The 18,616-nt window shown below is 52.8% G+C and overlaps 1 protein-coding gene across 1 annotated transcript in view; it reads left to right on the top strand.

Annotated features, from left to right (window-relative positions):
• The window catches only part of LOC139264045 (fucolectin-like), a 49,272-nt gene extending 36,525 nt beyond the window's left edge, over positions 1–12,747 (top strand). Inside the window, exons 4-5 of the mRNA XM_070880145.1 lie at positions 5,620–5,803; positions 11,990–12,747. Of these exons, the coding sequence (XP_070736246.1) occupies positions 5,620–5,776 (157 nt within the window). The 3' untranslated portion in view covers positions 5,777–5,803; positions 11,990–12,747. The remainder of the gene's footprint in view (positions 1–5,619; positions 5,804–11,989) is intronic.
• Positions 12,748–18,616: the final 5,869 nt, after the last annotated feature.

The raw sequence follows: 18,616 nt of genomic DNA on the forward strand, positions 1-18,616 counted from the left end.
CCTGCACACTCCCCCCCTCCACACTCCCCCCCACACTCCCCCCTACCTCACTCTCGCCCCCACACTCCCCCCTACCTCACTCTCGCTCCCACACTCCGCCCTACCTCACACTCTCCCCCCCACACTCCCTCACCAACACTCCCCCCCACACTCCCCCCTACCTCACTCTCGCCCCCACACACTCCTCCCCACACTCCCCCCCACACTCCCTCACCAACACTCCCCCCCACACTCCCCCCCACACTCCCTCACCAACACTCCCCCCCACACTCCCCCCCACACTCCCACCCACACATTTCCCCCTCACACTTTGCCCCACACTCCCACTCCCCAACACTCACCCTCCCTCACACTCCCCCCGAAACTCCTCCCTCCCTCACACTCCCCCCCACACTCCTCCCTCCCTCACACTCTCCCCCACACTCCCCCACACACTCGCCCCACACACTCCCCCCCACACTCCTCCCTCCTCACACTCCCCCCACACTCCCCCACACACTCGCCCCACACACTCCCCCCCACACTCCTCCCTCCCTCACACTCTCCCCCACACTCCTCCCTCCCCACACTCCCCCCCCACTCTCCCCCCCCCACAATCCCCCCCACACTCCACCCCCCCCCACAATCTCCTCCCTCACAGACCGCCCCCCCACAATCCCTTCCCCCACAGATGACCCGCCACAATCCCCCCACACTCCCCATTCCCATAATCCGCTGGCAGGGGGATGGGAACCTATGCAGGGAGACAGAGGGGAATAAAATGGAGACAGAAGCAAAAAATAGAAAGGAGAAGAGTAAAAGTGGAGGGCAGAGAAACCCAAGGCAAAAAGCAAAAAGGGCCACTTTACAACACAATTCTAAAGGGTCAAAGTGTGTTAAAAAGACAAGCCTGAAGCTCTGTGCCTCAATGCGAGGAGTATTCGGAATAAGGTGGACGAATTAACTGCACAGAAAGCAGTTAACGGATATGATGTAATTGGCATCACGGAGACATGGCTCCAGGGTGACCAAGGCTGGGAACTCAACATCCAGGGGTATTCAGCGTTTAGGAAGGATAGACAGAGAGGAAAAGGAGGCGGGGTGGCATTGCTGGTTAAAGAGGAAATTAAAGCAATAGTAAGGAAGGACATTAGCTTGGATGATGTGGAACCGGTATGGGTGGAGCTACGGAATACCAAGGGGCAGAAAACGCTAGTTGGAGTTGTGTACAGGCCACCAAACAGTAGTAGTGAGGTTGGCGACAGCATCAAACAAGAAATAAGGGATCTGTGCAATAAAGGTACAGTAGTAATCATGGGCAACGTTAATCTACACAGTGATTGGGCTAACCAAACTGGTAGCAATGCGGTGGAGGAGGATTTCCTGGAGTGTATTAGGGATGGTTTTCTCGACCAATATGTCGAGGAACCAACCAGAGAGCTGGCCATCCTAGACTGTGTGATGTGTAATGAGAAGGGACTAATTAGCAATCTTGTTGTGCGAGGCCCCTTGGGGAAGAGTGACCATAATATGGTAGAATTCTTTATTAAGATGGAGAGTGACACAGTTAATTCAGAAACTAGGGTCCTGAACTTAAGGAAAGGTAACTTTGATGGTATGAGGTGCGAATTGGCTAGAATAGACTGGCAAAGGATATTTAAAGGGTTGATGGTGGATAGGCAATGGCAAACCTTTAAAGATCATATCGACGAACTTCAACAATTGTACATCCCTGTCTGGAGTAAAAATAAAATGGGGAAGGTGGCTCAACCGTGGCTAACAAGGGAAATTTATGATTGTGTTAAATCCAAGGAAGAGGCATATAAATTAGCCAGAAAAAGTTGCAAGCCAGAGGAGTGGGAGAAATTTAGAATACAGCAGAGGAGGACAAAGAGTTTAATTAGGAGGGGGAAAATAGAATACGAGAGGAAGCTTGCCGGGAACATAAAAACTGACTGCAAAAGCTTCTTTCGATATTTGAAGAGAAAAAGATTAGTGAAGACAAACATAGGACCCTTGCAGTCTGATTCGGATGAATTTATAATGGGGAACAAAGAAATGGCAGACCAATTGAACAAGTACTTTGGTTCTGTCTTCACAAAGGAAGACACAAATAACCTTCTGGATGTACTAGGCGTCCAAAGGTCTAGTGAGAAGGAGGAACTGAAGGATATCCTTATTAGGCGGGAAATTGTGTTAGGGAAATTGACGGGATTGAAGGCCGATAAATCCCCAGGGCGTGATAGTCTACATCCCAGAGTACTTAAGGAAGTGGATGCATTGGTAATAATTTTCCAACAGTCTATCGACTCTGGATCAGTTCCGATGGACTGGAGGGTTGCTAATGTAACACCACTTTTTAAATAAGGAAGGAGAGAGAAAACGGGTAATTATAGACCGGTTAGCCTGACTTCAGTAGTGGGGAAAATGTTGGAATCAATCATTAAGGATGAAATAGCAGCGCATTTGGAAAGCAGTGATAGGATTGGTCCAAGTCAGCATGGATTTATGAAAGGGAAATCATGCTTGACAAATCCTCTGGAATTTTTTGAGGATGTAACTAGTAGAGTGGACAGGGGAGAACCAGTGGATGTGGTGTATTTGGACTTTCAAAAGGCTTTTGACAAGGTCCCACACAAGAGATTGGTGTGCAAAATCAAAGCACATGGTATTGGGGGTAATATACTGACGTGAATCGAGAACTGGTTGGCAGACAGGAAGCAGAGAGCCGGGATAAACGGGTCCTTTTCAGAATGGCAGGCAGTGACTAGTGGGGTGCTGCAGGGCTCAGTGCTGTGACCCCAGCTATTTACAATATATATTAATAATTTGGATGATGGAATTGAGTGTAATATCTCCAAGTTTGCAGATGACACTAAACTGGGTGGCGGTGTGAGCTGTGAGGAGGATGCTAAGAGGCTGCAGGGTGATTTGGACAGGTTAGGTGAGTGGGCAAATGCATGGCAGATGCAGTATAATGTGGATAAATATGAGGTTATCCACTTCGGGGGCAAAAACACGAAGGCAGAATATTATCTGAATGGCGGCAGATTAGGAAAGGGGGAGATGCAACGAGACCTGGGTGTCATGGTTCATCAGTCATTGAATGTTGCCATGCAGGTACAGCAGGCAGTGAAGAAGGCAAATGGTATGTTGGCCTTCATAGCGAGAGGATTTGAGTATAGGAGCAGGGAGGTCTTACTGTAGTTGTACAGGGCCTTGGTGAGGCCCCACCTGGAATATTGTGTTCAGTTTTGGTCCCCTAATCTGAGGAAGGACTTTCTTGCTATTGAAGGAGTCCAGCGAAGATTCACCAGACTGATTCCTGGGATGGCAGGACTGACATATGAGGAGAGACTGGATCAACTGGGCCTGTATTCACTGGAGTTTAGAAGGGTGAGAGGGGTTCTCATAGAAACATATAAAATTCTGGCGGGACTGGACAGGTTAGATGCAGGAAGAATGTTCCCGATGTTGGGGAAGTCCAGAACCAAGGGACACAGTCTAAGGATAAGGGGTAAGCCATTTCGGACTGAGATGAGGAGAAACTTCTTCACTCAGAGAGTTGTTAACCTATGGAATTCCCTGCCGCAGAGAGTTGTTGATGCCAGTTCATTGGATATATTCAAGAGGGAGTTAGATATGGCCCTTGTGGCTAAAGGGATCATGGGGTATGGAGAGAAAGCAGGAACGGGGTACTGAAGGAATGATCAGCAATGATCGTATTGAATGGTGGTGCAGGCTCGAAGGGCCGGATGGCCTACTCCTGCACCTATTTTCTATGTTTCTATGTTTCTATGAAACCCTCATCCCTGCCTTTGTTACCTCCAGAGTCGTCTATTCCACTGCTCTCCAGCCTGCCCTCCCACCTTCCACTCTTCATCAACTTGAGAGAGTCCAACACTCCACTGTCCCGTGTCCTAACTCGCACCGAGTCCCACTCACCCATTCCCCCCTGTGCCCCGTGTCCTAATTCGCACTGTCCCGTTCACCTATTCCCCCCTGTGCCCCGTGTCCTAACTTGCACCGAGTCCCGCTCACCCATCACCCGCTGTGCTCACTGCCCTGTGTCCTAACTTGCACCGAGTCCCGTTCACCCATCACCCCCTGTGCTCACTGCCCTGTGTCCTAACTAGCACTGAGTCCCGCTCACCCATCACCCCCTGTGCTCAATGCCCTGTGTCCTAACTCGCACCGAGTCCCATTCACCCATCACCCCCTGTGCCCTGTGTCCTATCTCGCACTGAGTCCCATTCACCAATCTCCCGCTGTGCCCCGTGTCCTAACTCGCACCAAGTCCCGCTCACCCATCACCCCCTGTGCTCACTGCCCTGTGTCCTAACTAGCACTGAGTCCCGCTCACCCATCACCCCCTGTGCCCCGTGTCCTAACTCGCATCGAGTCCCGCTCACCCATTACCCCTGTGCTCACTGCCCTGTGTCCTAACTCGCACCAAGTCCCGCTCACCCATCACCCCCTGTGCTCGCTGCCCCGTGTCCTGACTCGCACCGAGTCCCGCTCACCCATCTTGTGCTCGCTGCCCCGTGTCCTGACTCGCACCAAGTCCCGCTCACCCATCACCCCCTGTGCTCACTGCCCCGTGTCCTGACTCGCGCCAAGTCCCGCTCACCCATCACCCCCTGTGCTCGCTGCCCCGTGTCCTGACTCGCACCAAGTCCCGCTCACCCATCACCCCCTGTGCTCGCTGCCCCGTGTCCTGACTCACACCGAGTCCCGCTCACCCATCACCCCCTGTGCTCGCTGCCCCGTGTCCTAACTCGCACCAAGTCCCGCTCACCCATCACCCCCTGTGCTCGCTGCCCCGTGTCCTAACTCGCACCAAGTCCCGCTCACCCATCACCCCCTGTGCTCGCTGCCCCGTGTCCTGACTCGCACCAAGTCCCGCTCACCCATCACCCCCTGTGCTCGCTGCCCCGTGTCCTGACTCGCACCAAGTCCCGCTCACCCATCACCCCCTGTGCTCGCTGCCCCGTGTCCTGACTCGCACCGAGTCCCGCTCACCCATCACCCCTTTGCTCGCTGCCCCGTGTCCTGACTCGCACCAAGTCCCGCTCACCCATCACCCCCTGTGCTCGCTGCCCCGTGTCCTGACTCGCACCAAGTCCCGCTCACCCATCTTGTGCTCACTGCCCCGTGTCCTGACTCGCACCAAGTCCCGCTCACCCATCACCCCCTGTGCTCGCTGCCCCGTGTCCTGACTCGCACCAAGTCCCGCTCACCCATCTTGTGCTCGCCGATCTACATTGGCTCTCGGTCTGGCAACACGTCGATTTGTAAATTTTTTTCCTTGTTTTCAAATCGCTCCATGGCCTCAACACACTCTATCTCCGACCCATAAAATTCCCAGATATCTGCGCTTCCCCAATCCTGTGCCAATATCTCTTTCACATGACATGGTGTCAAATCTTGTTCGATGACGCTCCTGTGAAGTGTCTTGGAATGTTTTGTCACTTTAAAGGTGCACTATGAATGCAAGCTGTTGTTGTAATATGCAGCGACCAGTCATAGACGAATTGGTGACCCCCCGCTGTAAGGTACAATGTCCTGTGAGCACGGCAATCTGTACAATGTATTCGAGTTTGGTCTAACACCCCCATCTTCTCACTCTGTCCCTTACAGCTGCGCTAATATCACAGCCATTTCCCGGGGACAGCCTACGGCGTTTTCCTGTGCATCAGTCGGCCTGATAGGCCGTTTTGTCAACATCATCCTGCCGACGCGACGGAGATCTCTGACCTTGTGCGAGGTGGAGGTGTTTGGAGGTCCTGCCCCCTAACTGGTTCAGCCGTTCCATTTCCCTCTGGTGAGTATCAGTCCTCTGTTCCGGCTTGCGTATTCTTCATTCTCACCACCGCCACACTCAATCGCCCACCAACGAGCTCCCTGGAAATATTGTTATTTATAGAAACATAGAAATTTACAGCTCAGAAGGAGGCCATTTCGGCCCATCATGTCCGTGCCGGCCGACAAAGAGCCGCACGGCCCTCAGTCAGCAGTCTTGAAGGTCACTGCTACAATGGATTTATAAAGTTTAATGGATTTGAATACAGGAGCAGGGAGGTCTTACTGCAGTTGTACATGGTCTTAGTGAGGCCTCAACTGGAATATTGTATTCAATTTTGGTCTCCTAGTCTGAGGAAGGACATTCTTGCTATTGAGGGAGTGCAGCGAAGGTTCACCAGACTGATTCCCGGGATGGCAGGATTGTCATATGAGGCGAGACTGGATCAACTGGGCCTTTATACATTGGAGTTTAGAAGGATGAGAGGGGATCTCATAGAAACGTATAAGATTCTGACGGGACTGGACAGGTTAGATGCGGGAAGAATGTTCCCGATGTTGGGGAAGTCCAGAACCAGGAGACATAGTCTAAGGATAAGGGGTAGGCCATTTAGGACCGAGATGAGGAGAAACTTCCTCACCCAGAGAGTGGTGAACCTGTGGAATTCCCTGCCGCAGAGAGTTGTTGATGCCAGTTCATTGGATATATTCAAGAGGGAGTTAGATATGGCCCTTACGGCTAAAGGAATCAAGGGGTATGGAGAGAAAGCAGGAAAAGGGTGCTGAGGGAATGATCAGTCATGATCTTATTGAATGGCGGTGCAGGCTCGAAGGGCCGAATGGCCTAATCCTGCACCTATTCTCTATGTTTCTATGTTTCTATGTTACATATAAACCTACGAACAATGGCGGAAAGATAAAGAGCACCCAGCCCAACCAGTCCGCCTCACACAACTGTGACACCCCTTACACTGAAACATTCTACACTCCACCCCAACCGGATCCATGGGATCTCCTGGGAGAGGCAAAAGCCAGATAAAACCACAGACCAGTTTAGGGAGAAAAAAATCTGGGAAAATTCCTCTCCGACACATCTAGGCGATCGACACTAGTCCAGGAGATCACCCTGGCCGTATTCTATTCCCTGCAGTATTTACCATTATATCTGCTCCGTCCAACAAAAGGTCATCCAGTCTAATCCCAATTACCAGCTCTAGGTCCGTATCCCTGCAGGTTACTGCACTTTAAATGCTCATCCAACCATCTCTTAAAAGTGGTGACGGTTTCTGCATCCACCACTCTTCCAGGCAGCGAGTTCCAGATCCCCACAACCCTCTGCGTAAAGAAGCCTCCCCTCAAATCGCCTCTAAACCTTCCTCCAACCACCTTAAAACTATGCCCCCTCGTAATAGACCCCTCCACCAATGGAAATAGACCCTTACTTTCCACTACGTCCAGGCCCCTCAATATTTTGTACACCTCAATCAGGTCTCCTCTCAGCCGCCTCTGTTCGCCCTTGAGAGGGTGGTGGTGAGCCATTTGCTTGAACTGCTGCAGTCCGTGTGGTGAAGGTACTCCCACAGTGCTGTTAGGGAGGGAGTTCCAGGATTTTGACCCAGCGACGATGAAGGACTGGTCAATATGTCGTCGGATGGGTCGGAGAGGAATTTTCCCAGATTTTTTTCCCACAATTGGCCTGGGTTTTCATCTGGTTTTTACCTCTCCCAGGAGATCACATGGCCCCGGTTGGGGTGGAGTGTAGAATGTTTCAGTATAAGGGGTGTCACAGTTATGAGGGGCGGACTGGTTGGGCTGGGTGCTCTTTACCTTTCCGTCATTGTTCGTAGGTTTATACGTAACCTTTCGGGCTGCTGACAGAATGACGTGCGGTTCTTTGTCGGCTGGCGCGGGCACCATGGGCCAAAATGGCGTCCTTCTGCGCTGTAAATTTCCATGTTTCTATATATTTCCAAGTCAGGATGGTGTGTGAGTTGGAGGGGAACTTGGAGGTGGTGGTGTTTCCATGAGCCTGCTGCCCTTGTCCTTCTAGGGGGTAGAGGTCGCGGGTTTGGGAGTTGCTGCTGAAGAAGCTTTAGCGAGTTGCTGCAGTGCATCTTGTAGATGGTACACAGAGTTAAGATGGTGGAGGGAGTGAATGTTGAAGGTGGTGGATGGAGGGCCAATCAAGCAGGCTGCTTTGGATGGTGTCGAGCTTCTTGAATGTTGTTGGAGCTGCACTCATTCAGGCAAGTGGAGAGTATTCCATCACACTCCTTGTGCCTTGTAGATGGTGGAAAGGTTTTGGGGAGTCAGGAGGTGAGAAACTCGCGGCAGAATACCCAGCCTCCGGCTTACTCCAGTAGTGTAGGACCTGGGCTGAGGACACCCAACATTGGCTGTGGTGTAATGGGGAGACCGGACACCACTCCAATATTTATTGAAGTCAGCATTCGTGGGGGTGGCGGGAATGACCAGCTTGTTTCTGGAGGCACACATCCCAGTTCCCACCCCATTCCGAGACCCTGCTCGCTGCTCTTTCCTTGTGTTTACTGACCATAACAACATAGGAAATAGGAGCAGGAGTAGGCCATACGGCCCCTCGAGCCTGCTCCACCATTTAATACGATCATGGCTGATCCGATCATGGACTCAGCTCCACTTCCCTGCCCGCTCCCCATAACCCCTTATTCCCTTGTCGGTTAAGAAACTGTCTATTTCTGTCTTAAATTTATTCAATGTCCCAGCTTCCACAGCTCTCTGAGGCAGAAAATTCCACAGATTTACAACCCTCTGAGAGAAGAAATTTCTCCTCATCTCAGTTTTAAATGGACGGCCCCTTATTCGAAGATCATGTCCCCTAGTTCTAGTCTCCCCCATCAGTGGAAACATCCTCTCTGCATCCACCTTGTCAAGACCCCTCATAATCTTATACATTTCAATAAGATCACCTCTCATTCTTCTGAATTCCAATGAGTAGAGGCCCAACCTACTCAACCTTTCCTCATAAGTCAACCCTCTCATCCCTGGAATCAACCGAGTGAACCTTCTCTGAACTGCCTCCAAAGCAAGTATATCCTTTCGTAAATATGTGTGAAAACAACCCAAAGGGACACCAGGCCGAAATAAGTGCCCGTGACAACAGTATCACAGTATCATAGTACAATGGAAATTTACAGCACGGAAGGAGGCCATTCGGCCCATCGTGTCCGTGCCGGCCGACCTAGAGCTACCCAGCCTCATCCCACTTTCCAGCTCTTGGTCCGTAGCCCTGTAAGTTACAGCACTTCAGGTGCACATCCAAGTACTTTTTAAATGTGGTGAGGGTTTCTGCCTCTAACACCCTTTCAGGCAGTGAGTTCCAGACCCCACCACCCTCTGGGGGAAGAAATTTCCCCTCAAATCCCCTCTAACCCTCCTACCAATTACTTTAACTCTATGCCCCCGGTTGTTGACCCATCTGCCAAGAGAAATAGGTCCTTCCTATCCATCTATCCAGGCCCCTCATTAGCAGCTCTTTTAAGTTGGGCAACATATCCCCAACGCCTGCGTTTAGCAGCTCGCATTCGCCATTTAGTGTTACCCATTGAAGTCCATTCAGCTAGTTCGATTGACAATTTCAGATTTAAAATATATCACGCCCTTCCAGGGGTTTGAAAGGCACATCAACAGGGAGGGTAATGGGGGAGGGGGAGAGAGAAAGGGGAGGGGGAGAGAGAAAGGGGAGTGGGAGAGAGAAAGAGGAGTGGGAGAGAGAAAGGGGAGGGGGAGAGAGAAAGGGGGAGGGTGAGAGAGAAAGGGGAGGGGGAGAGAGAAAGGGGAGGGGGAGAGAGAAAGGGGGAGGGGGAGAGAGAAAGGGGGAGGGGGAGAGAGAAAGGGGGAGGGGGAGAGAGAAAGGGGGAGGGGGAGAGAGAAAGGGGAGTGGGAGAGAGAAAGGGGAGGGGGAGAGAGAAAGGGAGAGGGTGAGAGAGAAAGGGGAGGGGGAGAGAGAAAGGGGAGGGGGAGAGAGAAAGGGGAGGGGGAGAGAGAAAGGGGGAGGGGGAGAGAGGGCAACATGAAACTCCACCCTCACCCCTCCCCACTCTCCCCCTCCATCCACTCCACCCTCACCCCTCCTCCCCCTCTCCCCCTATTCCCCCTCTCCTCCCCCTCACCCTCTCGTCCCCCTTGCGCACTCCTCCCCCTCACCCCCTCCTCCCCTCACCCCCTCCTCCCCCTCACCCCCTCCTCCCCTCACCCTTCCTCTCCCTCACCCACTCCTCCCCCTCACCCCCTCCTCTCCCTCACCCCTCCTCTCCCTCACCCCCTCCTCCCACTCATCCCCTCTCTCCCCTCCCCCTCTCCTCCCTCTACCCCTCCTCCCCCTCACACCCTCCCTCCCCTCACCCTCTCCTCCCCCGCACCCTCTCCTCCACCCTCAGTTCCCCCCTCCTCCCTCACCCCATGTCCAGGCGGGGATTGTGGAAAGTCAAGATAGGCAGTCCCTCGAAACCGAGGAAGACTTGCTTCCACTCTAAAAGTGAGTTCTCAGGTGGCTGAACAGTCCAATACGGGAATTACAGTCTCTGTCACAGGTGGGACAGACAGTGGTTGAGGGAAGGGGTGGGAGGGACTGGTTTGCCGCACGTTCCTTCCGCTGCCTGCGCTTGCTTTCTGCATGCTCTGTGGACAGGCGGGGATTATGGAGAGTGTGAGCTTGTGCAGAAAGTGGGAGTTGTGGACAATGGGGGTTGGCCCAGCTCACGCTGACCCTCACCTCCTCAACTTGAGGCCAGTTTCTCAGCTGCCATCATTCTCTGGGACCGTGTCAGCCTTTGTGAAGCTTTGCCTGCTTTCCTATAACAGCAACAACTTGCATTTATATAGCCCCTTAAACGTGGCACAAGGTCCCGAGGAGCTTCACAGGCGCGATTATTGACCGACATTTGACACCGAGCCACGTAAGGAGATAGTCGGAGAGGCGACAATAAACTTGCTCAAAGCGGTCGGTCTTGAGGAGTAGAGAGTGGCAACGAGGCGGAGAGTGTTAGGGAGGGAATTCTGGAGTTTAGGACCCAGGCAGCGGAAGGCACGAATGCACAAGAGCAAGATGGAGATCTCGGAGCGATGTAGCCTGGGTTGTCAAAGGTTACACTGTATGTCTGTCAAAGAGAAAGGGCTGAATGCCAGTGGTTATTAGGAGCTGCGGTAAACGGGAGTGTTGCTGGGTAATCTGATTTCATTCATTTGCTTTTTTACCCCTTTGGTTTCATTTGTAATTTGTATTTTGATATTTCCCCTCAGTACTGCCTCTCCGACAGTGCAGCGCTCCCTCAGTACTGCCCCTCCGACAGTGCAGCGCTCCCTCAGTACTGCCTCTCCGTCAGTGCGTCACTCCCTCAGTACTGCCTCTCCAACAGTGCAGCACTCCCTCAGTACTGCCCCTCCGACAGTGCGTCACTCCCTCAGTACTGCCTCTCCAACAGTGCAGCGCTCCCTCAGTACTGCCCCTCCGACAGTGCAGCACTCCCTCAGTACTGCCCCTCCGTCAGTGCAGCGCTCCCTCAGTACTGCCCCTCCGACAGTGCAGCGCTCCCTCAGTACTGCCCCTTCGACAGTGCAGCGCTCCCTCAGTACTGCCCCTCCGACAGTGCAGCGCTCCCTCAGTACTGCCTCTCCGACAGTGCAGCACTCACTCAGTACTGCCCCTCCGACAGTGCAGCACTCCCTCAGTACTGCCCCTCCGTCAGTGCAGCGCTCCCTCAGTACTGACCCTCTGACAGTGCAGCACTCTCTCAGTACTGCCCCTCCGACAGTGCAGCGCTCCCTCAGTACTGCCCCTCCGTCAGTGCAGCACTCCCTCATTACTGCCCCTCCGACAGGGCAGCGCTCCCTCAGTACTTCCTCTCTGACAGTGCGGCACACCCTCATTACTGCCCCTCCGACAGCACGGCACTTCCTCAGTACTGCCCCTCCGACAGCACGGCACTTCCTCAGTACTGCCTCTCCGACACTCTTGTTAATTGGATTTTTTGTTGATTGGGAACACCATTGTCATCCAAATCAACTACTCAGAAGAGGAGAAATTCTCTACTGTTCCCATTGGTTGGGTCGATATATGTCACAGTCCAATCCCATAAAACATTCAACATCAAATGATCTGAGTGGATTGATTCCAATATTGGACGTGGGAATACGGACTGAACATATGTCCTGTGATTTTGTTTTCCAGATTGGCCCAAATTGAAACCGCCGCTTGTTGGGGAATACTCACTCTCTGCTTCCAGCTTCTGCAACCAATCCCCATTACTGCCAGCTTCTGATCCTGGGCACAGCTGCGGACAAACCTGCTTTCAGCAATGATTTTACACAATGAGGCTGCCTTTAAGGGTTTGTGCAACACATCCGAGAACAAACAGTAGATGGACTATCAGTAAAACATCATTGGTGGAGAAATCACGGGCACGGGGGCAGTGGTCAGTGAAAGGGAACCAGTGAGTGGGGAAAGTGTCTGAACAACACTGTGCCCAGGACATCGGGTACAGACTGATGGCATAGTCCCAGGCCCATCCCACTGACTGCCCCACTCCTTTCATCCGATTCCTGTACAGGGTGATGTGATCACCTGAGAGGGCAGACGATGCCTCGGTTTGACGTCTCATCCAAAGGCAGCCCCTCAGTACTGCCCCTCCGACAGTACAGCGCAACTTCAATACTGCCCCTCCGACAGTGCGGCGCTCCGTCAGTACAACACTGGAGTGCCAGCTTTTATATCTCTGGAATGGGTCTTGAACCCATGACCTTCTGACTCAGAGATGAGAGTGTGACCCACTGAGATACAGCTGACACCTGATAAGTCTGATAGGGCCCCTGTACTGACTCTCCATTCACTGTCTGCATTGGAGAGTTGCTGTTCTGTGAGGCTGTGTGTGTGACCTGTAACCTTTCTGCCGTTTCTGCCTGAATAAAGCAATAAAAGAGCTGACTGCTGATCCTTGTTGCTGTGTCCATTCTGTTCACTGAAACTGGTCCCCACCGAACGCTCAGAAACTCCTTCAACACAGTGTCCCTCTCCTGGAGGCAATATTGTTCACCTTTTCACATTCACATTTCCCCAATTTACACACAGACCCTCCCCTGGCTCCGCCCACAGGCTGACCCTCACCCAGGTTCCACCCCTACGCCGGCTCCGCCCAGAGGCTCCACCCATCCCCAGGCTCCGCCCCTCCCCTGGCTCCACCCACAGGCCCCACCCCTCCCCCGGCTCCGCCCAGAGGCTCCACCCATCCCCAGGCTCCGTCCCTCCCCTGGCTCCACCCACAGGCCCCACCCCTCCCCCGGCTCCGCCCAGAGGCTCCACCCATCCCCAGGCTCCGTCCCTCCCCTGGCTCCACCCACAGGCCCCACCCCTCCCCCGGCTCCGCCCAGAGGCTCCACCCTCCCCAGGCTCCGCCCCGACCCTGGCTCCACCCACAGGCTGACCCTCACCCAGGTTCTACCCCTCCCCTGGCTCCACCCACAGACCCCACCCCTCCCCCAGCTCTGCCCAGAGGCTCCACCCTCCCCAGGCTCCGCCCCTCCCCTGGCTCCACCCACAGGCCCCACCCTCCCAGGCTCCGCCCTTCCCTGGCTTCACCCACAGGCCCCACCCCTCCCCCGGCTCAGCCCCGCCCCTGGCTCCACCCACAGGCCCCACCCCTCCCCCGGCTCCGCCCAGAGGCTCGACCCTCCCCAGGCTCCGCCCCTCCCCTGGCTCCACCCACAGGCTCCACCCTCCCCAGGCTCCGCCCCGCCCCTGGCTCCACCCACAGGCTCCACCCCACCCCAGGCTCTGCCCCTCCCCATGCTCTGCCCAGAAGCTCCACCCCTCCCCAGGCTCCGCCCCTCCACTGGCTCCGCCCAGAGGCTCCACCCCTCGCCAGGCTCCACCCCTCCACTGGCTCCACCCACTCGTTCCATCACTCCCCCAGGCTCCGCCCCCCCTGGCTCCGCCCACGGGCTCCACCCCTCCCCAGTCTCTGCCCCTCCCCTGGCTCCACCCAGAAGCTCCACCCCTTCCCAGGCTCCACCCCTCCACTGGTTCCGCCCACTAGCTTCATCCAGCCCTCAGGCTCTGCCCCTCCCCTGGCTCCACCCACAGTCTCCATCCCTCCCCCAGGCTCCGCCCCTCTCCCCAGGCTCTGTAATGGGGAAATGGAAGGAGGCCATTCGGCCCATCGAGTCTGCGCACACTCCATCAAAGAGCAATGCAATCAGTCCCACTCTCTTTCTCTTTCCCCCTATCCCTGCAATGTTTTCCCTTCGAATGGTTATACAATTCTGTTTTGAAGGTTACTCACTCAAACACAATATATGATCACTAGTACCAGAGGTTTCAATCCTGTCGAGATCTTGTGTCAATCTTATTGATGCTCTAAGTCGGCAATGTGTACTGGGCTTCCCTCATCCATGGCGACTTCATCAAAGTGTAAGGCAGGACCTTTTCATGAAGCCGTGATGTGTGTCCCTAATATGTCCCTCTCTGTGCAACTCTCTGAGAAGAAATTCTTCCTCATTTCAGTTTTATTCTAAGATCATGCCCCCTAGTTCTAGTCTCCCCCATCAGTGGAAACATCCTCTCTGCATCCACCTTATCAAGCCCCCTCATAATCTTATACATTTCGATAAGATCACCTCTCATTCTTCTGAATTCCAATGAGTAGAGGCCCAACCTGCTCAACCTTTCCTCATAAGTCAATCCCCTCATATCCAGAATCAACCGAGTGAACTTTCTCTGAACTAACTCCAAAGCAAGAAAATCCTTTCGTAAATATGGAAACCAAAACTGCACGCAGTGTTCCAGGTGTGGCCTCACCAATACCTTGTATAGCTGTAGCAAGACTTCCCTGCTTTTATACTCCATCCCCTTTGCAATAAAGACCAAGATACCATTGGCCTTCCTGATCACTTGCTGTACCTGCATACTAACCTTTTGTATTCCATGCACAAGTACCCCCAGGTCCCGCTGTACTGCAGCACTTTGCAATCTTTCTCCATTTAAATAATAACTTGCTCTTTGATTTTTTTCTGCCAAAGTGCATGACCTCACACTTTCCAACATTATACTCTATCTGCCAAATTTTTGCCCACTCACTTAGCCTGTCTATGTCCTTTTGCAGATTTTTTGTGTCCTCCTCACACATTACTTTTCCTCCCATCATTGTATTGTCAGAAAACTTGGCTACGTTGCACTCAGCCCCTTCTTCCAAGTCGTTAATATAGATTGTAAATAGTTGGGGTCCCAGCACTGATCCCTGTGGCACCCCACTAGTTACTGGTTGCCAACCCAAGAATGACCACTTATCCCGACTCTCTGTTTTCTGTTCGTTAGCCAATCCTCTATCCATGCTAAACTATTACCCCCAACCCCGTGAACATTTATCTTGTGCAGTAACCTTTTATGTGGCACCTTGTCAAATGCCTTCTGGAAGTCCAAATACACCACATCCACTGGTTCCCCTTTATCCACCCTGTTCGTTACATCCTCAAAGAATTCCAACAAATTTATCAAACATGACTTCCCCTTCATAAATCCATGCTGACTCTGCCTGACCGAATTTTGCTTTTCCAAATGTCCTGTTACTGCTTCTTTAAAAATGGGCTCCAACATTTTCCCAACCACAGATGTTAGGCGAACTGGTCTATAGTTTCCTGCTTTTTGTCTGCCTCCTTTTTTTAAAAAGAGACATTACATTTGCAGTTTTCCAATCTGCTGGGACCTCCCCAGAATCCAGGGAATTTTGGTAAATTATAACCAATGCATCCACTATCCCTGCTGCTACTTCTCTTAAGACCCTAGGATGCAAGCCATCAGGTCCAGGGGATTTATCTGCCTTTAATGTAGAGAATCATCACATGGCACCTTGTTGAACTGAACACAGAAGGTAAATGTAATACGATGAACAGTAAAAATGGAGACGTACGGGCAGTGATTCACTTCAACAATGTCCGATCAGAGGGAGCTTCGATTCATAGACTTCAACCTCACACAGACTCAGGTATTTTCCACTTCCTGGGATGACGATATTCACATATTGACCCACCATTCCTTTGCAGTCAAAAGACAATGTTGTTATATCTGAACTCGAACCAATCGTTCCACATCTGAAAGAGAATAAATTAAGCACTATTAGTCGCCAAATGCACCGGAGTTCCGGATTGTGAAGAAAATTAAATCTCAGGATGTGGGCGTCACTGACAAGGCCGGCATTTATTGCCCGTCCCGAGTTGCCCTGAGAAGGGGCGATGGGCCTTGAACCGCTGCAGTGCAGTTTGACACAAACTGAGGGACTCACTGGGCCACTTCAGGGGGCAGTTGTAGTCAGCCATGTTGGTGTGGGACTGGAGTCACATGTAGGCCCAGACCGGGTAAGGATGGCAGGTTTCCTCCCCTAAAGGACATTAGTGACCCAGTTGGGTTTTTATCCCAATCCGACAGTAAATGGTCACTTTTACTGAACCCAGCTTTTTATATCAATTTCAATTCAGATTCTCAAACTGCCACGGAGGGATTTGAACTCACGGTCTCTGGATTATTAGTCCAGGCCTCTGGTCTCAAAGGGCTCCTGGTAACAAACCCTCTGGTGCAAATAAAGGGAGCTTGGGGCAAAGTATATCAATAAAGTGGGCAGCATGTTTTAGGGAGGATATCAGGGCCTCAAAGAGGGTGTGGAGGAGATTGACCAGGATGGTTCCAGGGATGAGGGAATTCAGTGATGTGGATAGATTGGAGAAGCTGGGATTGTTCTCCTTGGAGCAGAGAAGGTTAAGGGGAGATTTGATAGAGGTGTTCATAGTTTGAAGAGTTTTGATCCAGTAAATAGGGAGAAGCTCTTCCCACTGGTCTTCCTGCTCCAGGAGGCCTGACCAGAGGATAGAGCAGGAATTTGGTAGGAATCAGTGAAGCCAGATTCCCCCCCCCCCCCCGCTATCATTCCGCTAGTGCCCCAAACAGGGTGCAGGAAATCGAACTATCGATCTAATCTATTAACAAAGGTGGGTGGTCACAGCGCTCTATTGGTATTGTGGCTGTAAGTGTTACTGTAAGGGTAACGTTATGTGACTCATTAAAGTGCCCCCCACCCCCCAAATTTACGTGGCTGTCAATCAACTGATGTTAACCTGTTTATTTGAGGCTTCACAGCAGTTTTAATCTTTGCCCCTGTTTGGCGCACCTTCAATGCATTTGCTGGAGCATGCTGGAGTGTAGGTAAAGGTGTGTAACTATAAGTGTTTGTATTCGTCATCCTGCTGTCCGCGCGCACACACCGTCCCGCAAAATGTTTCTGCTCCCACTGCCCTTCACCCTGACCTCTCTCCCAGCAGCATTGTGAAAATATTTCCCACCATTGAGAGCTTATGTGGATGGAATCTCTCTCACTATATCTCCCACTCTCCCTGCCTAGTCTCTCCCACTCGGCTTCTTGTTCCTCCTCCCCTCTCACTCCTTCCCTCTCTCCCCTCCCACTCCTTTCCTCTCTTCCTTTTCAATCCTTCCCTCTCTCTCCTTCCCTCTCTCTCTCCCCTCTCGCTCCTTCCCTCTCTCTCTCCCCTCTCACTCCTTCCCTCTCTCCCCTCCCACTCCTTCCCTCTCTCCCGTCTCACTCCTTCCCTCTCTCCCCTCCCACTCAGCTTCTTACTCCTCCTCCCTCTCACTCCTTCCCTCCTCCTCCTCCCATTCCTTCCCTCTCTCTCCTCCCACTCCTTCCCTCTCTCTCTCCCCTCTCACTCCTTCCCTCTCTCCCCTCCCACTCCTTCCCTCTCTTCCTTCTCACTCCTTCCCTCTCTCTCCTCCCACTCCTTCCCTCTCTCTCTCTCCCCTCTCACCCCTTCCCTCTCTCCCCTCCTACTCCTTCCCTCTCTCCCCTCTCACTCCTTCCCTCTCTCCCCTCCCACTCAGCTTCTTACTCCTCCTCTCCCTCACTCCTTCCCTCCCCCTAACCCCATTCCTTCCCTCTCTCCCCTCCCACTCCTTCCCTCTCTCCCCCTTCACTCCTCTTCCCTCTCTCCACTTTGACTCGTCCTCTTCCCACTCTTCACTCTCACTCATTCTCTTCCCTCTCTCCCCTCTCACTTCTTCCCTCTCTCCCCTCTCACTCCTCTTCCCTCTCTCCACTCTCACTTCTTCCCTCTCTCCCCTCTCACTCCTTCCCTCTCTGCTCTCACTCCTGCTCTTCCCTCTCTCCCCTCTCACTCCTCTTCCCTCTCTCCCCTCTCACTTCTTCCCTCTCTCCCCTCTCACTCCTTCCCTCTCTGCTCTCACTCCTGCTCTTCCCTCTCTTCCCTCTCACTCCTCTTCCCTCTTTCCCCTTCCACTCCTGCTCTTCCCTCTTCCCTCGCTCCCCTCTCACCTGTCCACTTCCCTCTGTCCCCCCTCACTCGCCCTCTTCCTCCCTCCCACCCATTATCTTCCCTCTCACCCACCTCCCAAAACGTTCGCTCTCCCCTGAACTTTTATATCATGCTCCACATCCTCCATTTCTCCTCTCTCCCTTCCCTCAAAGCCCACATCTACAGCAACCATGTTGTAAGCTAATGTTATGTGACATACTGTTCTGTCTGGTCCTGTCAGTCGCACCTACAGCCGTAACTAGTATTAACTGTCTCAGTTCATCTGTTGCTGAAACCCTCATCCGTGTCTTTGTTGACTATTCCAATGCTCTCCGGGCCGAACTCCCATCTTCCTCTCTCTGTAAACATCAACTCATCCAAAACTCCGCTGCCCACTTCCTAACTCGCACCAACTTCTGTTCACCCATCACCCTCTGTGCTCGCTGACCTCCATTGGCTCCCAGACCGGCAACACCTCGATTTAAAAATT

The sequence above is a fragment of the Pristiophorus japonicus genome, chromosome 5 (assembly GCF_044704955.1).
Source record: "Pristiophorus japonicus isolate sPriJap1 chromosome 5, sPriJap1.hap1, whole genome shotgun sequence".
Lineage (NCBI taxonomy): Eukaryota > Metazoa > Chordata > Chondrichthyes > Pristiophoridae > Pristiophorus > Pristiophorus japonicus.